This window comes from Salvelinus sp. IW2-2015, unplaced genomic scaffold, assembly GCF_002910315.2.
Source record: "Salvelinus sp. IW2-2015 unplaced genomic scaffold, ASM291031v2 Un_scaffold515, whole genome shotgun sequence".
In the NCBI taxonomy this organism is placed as follows: domain Eukaryota; kingdom Metazoa; phylum Chordata; class Actinopteri; order Salmoniformes; family Salmonidae; genus Salvelinus; species Salvelinus sp. IW2-2015.
In genome coordinates, this window is record NW_019942566.1 from 408,644 (window position 1) to 415,105 (window position 6,462).

Below are 6,462 nucleotides of genomic sequence, written 5' to 3' on the forward strand. Positions count from 1 at the left end.
AATCGACCTGGCCCAGGTATCCTAGAAGGATATTGACCTAATTCCGTCAGTCGAGGATGCCTGGTTGTTCTTTAAAAGTAATTTCCTCACCATCTTAAATAAGCATGCCCAAATAAAAAAAAATAGAACTAAGAACAGATATAGCCCTTGGTTCACTCCAGACCTCACTGCCCTTGGCCAGCACGAAAATATCCTGTGGCGGACTGCAATAGCATTGAATAGTCCCCGCGATATGCAACTGTTCATGGAAGTCAGGAACCAATACACDCAGTCAGTCAGGAAAGCAAAGGCTAGCTTTTTCAAACAGAAATTTGCATCCTGTAGCTCCAACTACAAAAAGTTTTGGGACACTCTAAAGTCCATGGAGAACAAGAGCACCTCCTCCCAGCTGCCCACTGCACTGAGTCTAGGTAACACTGTCACCACCGATAAATCAATGATAATCRAAAATTTCAATAAGCATTTCTCTAAGGCTGGCCATGCTTTCCTCCTGGCTACCCCAACCCCAGCCAACAGCTCCGCACCCCTCGCAGCTACTTGCCCGAGCCTCCCCAGCTTCTCCTTCATCCAAATCCAGATCGCAGATGTTCTGAAAGAGCTGCAAAACCTGGACCCGTACAAATCAGCTGGGCTAGACAATCTGGACCCTCTCTTTCTAAAATTATCCGCCACCATTGTTGCAACCCCTATTACCAGTCTGTTCAACCTCTCTTTCGTTTCGTCCGAGATCCCTTAAGATTGGAAAGCTGCCGCGGTCATCCCCCTCTTCAAAGGGGGTGACACTCTAGACCCAAACTATTACAGACCTACAAGTATATCCATCCTGCCCTGCATTTTCGAAAGTCTTTGAAAGCCAAGTTAATAAACAGATCACTGACCATTTCGAATCCCAACGTACCTTCTCCGCTATGCAATCCGGTTTCCGAGCTGATCACGGGTGCACCTCAGCCACGCTCAAGGTACTAAACAATATCATAACCGCCATCGATAAAAGACAGTACTGTGCAGCCATCTTCATCGACCTGGCCAAGGCTTTCGACTCGGTCAATCACCGCATTCTTATCGGCACACTCAATAGCCTTGGTTTCTCAAATGACTGCCTCGCCTGGTTCACCAACTACTTCGCAGACAGAGTTCAGTGTGTAAAATCGGAGGGCCTGTTGTCCGGACCTCTGGCAGTCTCTATGGGGGTACCACAGGGTTCAATTCTCGGGCCGACTCTTTTCTCTGTATATATCAACGATGTCGCTCTTCCCTGATCGACCTCTACGCATACGACACCCTTCTGTATACATCTGGCCCTTCTTTGGACACTGTGTTAACTAACCTCCAAACGAGCTTCAATGCCATACAACTCTCCTTCTGTGGCCTCCAACCGCTCTTAAACGCTAGCAAAACCAAATGCATGCTTTTCAACTGTTCGCTGCCCACACCCGCCCGCCCGACTAGCATCACTTCTCTGGACGGTTCTGACCTAGAATATGTGGACAACTACAAATACCTAGGTGTCTGTTTAGACTGTAAACTCTCCTTCCAGACTCATATCAAACATATCCAATCCAAAATCAAATCTAGAGTCGGCTTTCTATTTCGCAACAAAGCCTCCTTCACTCACGCCGCCAAACTTACCAGAGTAAAACTGACTATCCTACCAATCCTCGACTTCGGCGATGTCATCTACAAAATAGCTTCCAACACTCTACTCATCAAATTGGATGCAGTCTACCACAGTGCCATCCGTTTTGTTACCAAAGCGCCTTATACCACCCACCACTGCGACCTGTATGCTCTAGTCGGCTGGCCCTTGCTACATATTCGTTGCCAGACCCACTGGCTCCAGGTAATCTATAAGTCTTTGCTAGGTTAAGCTCCGCCTTATCTCAGCTCACTGGTCACGATAACAACACCCACCCGTAGCACGCGCTCCAGCAGGTATATCTCACTGGTCATCCCCAAAGCCAACACGTCCTTTGGCCGCCTTTGCTTCCAGTTCTCTGCTGCCAGTGACTGGAACAAATTGMAAATTGCAAAAATAAGCCTAGGGGTACAGTATATGGCATCAGTAGTTTAGGTTGAAACATTCCATACTTGACCTGAATTCCTAGTCATCTGTTTATACTGAACGCAGTATTTCAGTGTGAATAATACCACATGGAGGACCAGCATTAGAATCCTCTGAGATTAGTAAAAGTACGGTGCTCACTTCAAACGCTAGACCATTATTAGAGACCATAGCTCCACATGCAGAGTTATACCGTTAATTAACAATTTGCCTCTGGCTCCCAAACTATTTCATATTTTTGTTAAATTAAAAGACTGGGAGAGAAACTTTGAAACTATTTTAGTAATACCTGCCAGGATGGTAGAGGTATAAAAACTGTGATCTAACATCACTTCAAAAGATCCAGTGGTCTCACTGCTCTGTCTCTCTCCCTCTCTTTCCTTCTTTTTTTCCTTTCGTTGCTCTTTCTCTTACCCTCTTCCTCTTCCTTGCCAGCAATCTCTCGTTCACAGTCCTTCATTTGAGATAATTTCAGGCTAGCTGTGGTGAGGCTGTGGCTATGTAGCTGGCCAGACATGGTTGAGGGATTCAAATGTGCTGTGATTTGCTGCTGTTATATGAAATACATGTCCCTGCAGGGTCACTGGTGAGGAGGATCATATTATTTCAGCCTTGACCATAAAAGCTCAGTCACAAACTTGACCAAGGTGTTGTTTGACCATCTTTGATCATCTTTTTGACCAGATTCACTGCACTTTAAACATAACCATCTACAGTAAGTCACGAAATGAACTGAGTAGAGGTTATTGAAACACGCACAGTAGTCATAGTAACTTGATTACATTAAGTCATGCTAACTACTGAACAAAAATATAAACACAACATGTAAAGTGTTGATTCCATGTTTAATAAGCTGAAATAAAACATCCCAGAAATGTTCMATACGCACAAAAAGCTTATTTCTCTCACATTTTAGCATAAATGTGTTTACATCCCTGTTAGTGAGCATTTCTCCTTTGACAAGATAATCCATCCACCTGACAGGTGTGGCATATMAAGAAGCTGATTAATCAGCATGATCATTACACAGGTGTACCTTGTGCATGGACAATTAAAGGCCACTCTGAAATGTGCAGTTTGTCACACAACACAATGCCACAGATGTTTCAAGTTTTGAGGGAGCGTACAAATGGCATGCTGACTTCAGGAATGTCCACCAGATCTGCTGTCAGAGAATTTAATGTTAATTTCTCTACCATAAGCCTCCTCCAATGTCGTTTTAGAGAATTTGACAGTATGTCCAACCAGCCTCACAACCGCAGACCAGATATAACCACGCGAGGCCAGGACCTCCACATCTGGCTTCTTCACCTGCCGGAATYGTCTGAGACCAGCCACCAGACAGCTGATGAAACTGAAGAGTATTTCTGTCTGTAATAAAGCACTTTGTGGGGAAAAACTCATTCTGATTRGCTGGGCCTGGTTCACAACTGGGTGGGCATATGCACTCTCAGGCCCACCCATGGCTGAGCCCCTGCCCAGTCATGTGAAATCCATAGATTAGAGCCTAATTAATTTATTTGAATTGACTGATTTCCTTATGTGAACTGTAACTCAATCAAATCGTTGAAATTGTGTTSCGTTTATATGTTGCGTTTATAATTTTGTTCAGTATAAAGTCATCACATACTGTATGTGAATGAAACTTTAACATTTTAAGTACTTACTTCATTGCGAAAATAAGTCATAGACTGGTTTGTTTGAAATTGTAATGTATTTTCATTAAAATTAAAGTTATAGCTGTCTCCCAGTCTGTGAATACATTTGGACGTTTAATAAATTATTTTCAGATGTCCGTTTTATTCCTCAGTGTTTTACTGATCTGCTCCTCTGTCCAGCTCCTTTACCCAGCTGAGTTTAGAAGCGATTACGTGTTTTCCCTTTGGTAAATGTCTGTCAAACCTGGCTAGAACAGTGTGATGACCGGACACAAAGAAACGAGGAGGCATACATATTGTGAATGTTTACGGGTCGCTTGATTATCTGGGTACCTCTGGGGCACACAGAGGAAACAGTCCTGATTACTGGACCTCTGGACACACAGAGGAAACAGTCCTGATTATCTTGGTACCTCTGGACACACAGAGGAAACAGTCCTGGTTATCTTGGTTACCTTCTGGAACACACAAGAGGAAACAGTCCTGATTATCTGGTACCTCTGGACACACAGAGGAAACAGTCCTGATTATCTTGGTACCTCTGGGACACACAGAGGAAACAGTCCCTGATTATCTTGGTACCTCTGGGGACACACAGAGGAAACGTCCTGATTATCCTGGGTACCTCTGGGACACACAGAGAAAAGTTGTTGATTCCAGGAATGAGTGTTGGCTTATCCTCCCCGCTGTGTGTGTGTGTGTGTGTGTGTGTGTGTGTGTGGTGTGTGTGTGTGTGTGTGTGTGTGTGTGTGTGTGTGTGTGTGTGTTGTGTGTGGTGGTGTGTGTGTGTGTGTGTGTTTGTGTGTGTGTGTGTGTGGGTTTAGGTGCCATGTGGTGTTATGGACAGGGGTGAATGGTACTAGGAACTCTGAGCTCTGTCCGAGTGTATGCTTTGAAATGTGGACTAGAAGGGTCAGTGTGTTGTAAAGGGGAACATCGTGGACAGAGGGTCAGTGTGGCTGTAAGGGGAACATCGTGGGCTAGAGGGTCAGTGTGCTGTAAGGGGAACATCGTGGACCAGAGGGTCAGTGTGTTGTAAGGGGAACATCGTGGACAGAGGGTCAGTGTGCTGTAAGGGGAACATCGTGGACCAGAGGGTCAGTGTGCTGTAAGGGGAAACATGCGTGGACCAGAGGGTCAGTGTGTTTGTAAGGGGAACATCGTGGACCAGAGGGTCAGTGTGCTGTAAGGGGAAACATCGTGGACCAGAGGGTCAGTGTGCTGTACAGGGGAACATCGTGGACCAGAGGGTCAGTGTGCTGTAAGGGGAACATCGTGGACCAGAGGGTCAGTGTGCTGTAAGGGGAACATCGTGGACCAGAGTGTCAGTGTGCTGTAAGGGGAACATCGTGGACCAGAGGGTCAGTGTGCTGTAAGGGGAACATCGTGGACCAGAGGGTCAGGTGCTGTAAGGGGAACATCGTGGACCAGAGGGTCAGTGTGTTGTAAGGGGAACATCGTGGACCAGAGGGTCAGTGTGCTGTAAGGGGAACATCGTGGACCAGAGGGTCAGTGTGCTGTAAGGGGAACATCGTGGACCAGAGGGTCAGTGTTTGTAAGGGGAACATCGTGGACCAGAGGGTCAGTGTGCTGTAAGGGGAACATCGTGGACCAGAGTGTCAGTGTGCTGTAAGGGGAACATCGTGGACCAGAGGGTCAGTGTGTTGTAAGGGGAACATCGTGGACCAGAGGGTCAGTGTGTTGTAAGGGGAACATCGTGGACCAGAGGGTCAGTGTGCTGTAAGGGGAACATCGTGGACCAGAGGGTCAGTGTGCCTGTAAGGGGAACATCGTGGGCCAGAGGGTCAGTGTGCTGTAAGGGGAACATCGTGGACCAGAGGGTCAGTGTGCTGTAAGGGGAACATCGTGGACCAGAGGGTCAGTGTGCTGTAAGGGGAACATCGTGGGCTAGAGGGTCAGTGTGCTGTAAGGGAACATCGTGGACCAGAGGGTCAGTGTGCTGTAAGGGGAACATCGTGGACCAGAGGGTCAGTGTGCTGTAAGGGGAACATCGTGGACCAGAGTGTCAGTGTGCTGTAAGGGGAACATCGTGGACCAGAGTGTCAGTGTGCTGTAAGGGGAACATCGTGGACCAGAGTGTCAGTGTGCTGTAAGGGGAACATCGTGGACCAGAGTGTCAGTGTGCTGTAAGGGGAACATCGTGGACCAGAGGGTCAGTGTGTTGTAAGGGGAACATCGTGACCAGAGGGTCAGTGTGTTGTAAGGGGAACATCGTGGACCAGAGGGTCAGTGTGTTGTAAGGGGAACATCGTGGACCAGAGTGTCAGTGTGTTGTAGGGGAACATCGTGGACCAGAGGGTCAGTGTGTTGTAAAGGGGAACATCGTGGACCAGAGGGTCAGTGTGCTGTAGGGGAACACGTGGGCTAGAGGGTCAGTGTGCTGTAAGGGGAACATCGTGGGCCAGAGGGTCAGTGTGCTGTAAGGGGAAAATCGTGGACCAGAGGGTCAGTGTGCTGTAAGGGGAACATCGTGGGCCAGAGGGTCAGTGTGCTTGTAAGGGGAACATCGTGGACCAGAGGGTCAGTGTGCTGTAAGGGGAACATCGTGGACCAGAAGGGTCAGTGTGTCTGTAAGGGAACATCGTGGACCAGAGGGTCAGTGTGTTGTAAGGGGAACATCGTGGGCTAGAGGTCAGTGTGTTGTAAGGGGAACATCGTGGGCACGAGGGTCAGTGTGCTGTAAGGGGAACATCGTGGGCTAGAGGGTCAGTGTGCTGTAAA

General features: G+C 47.6%; 1 protein-coding gene across 1 annotated transcript in view; it reads left to right on the forward strand.

Annotated features, from left to right (window-relative positions):
* Positions 1-361: 361 nt before the first annotated feature.
* Positions 362-6,462, forward strand: part of LOC139023926 (uncharacterized) — an 18,846-nt gene continuing 12,745 nt past the window's right edge. The window contains exon 1 of the mRNA XM_070438152.1: positions 362-410. Within this exon, the coding sequence (XP_070294253.1) occupies positions 362-410 (49 nt within the window). The remainder of the gene's footprint in view (positions 411-6,462) is intronic.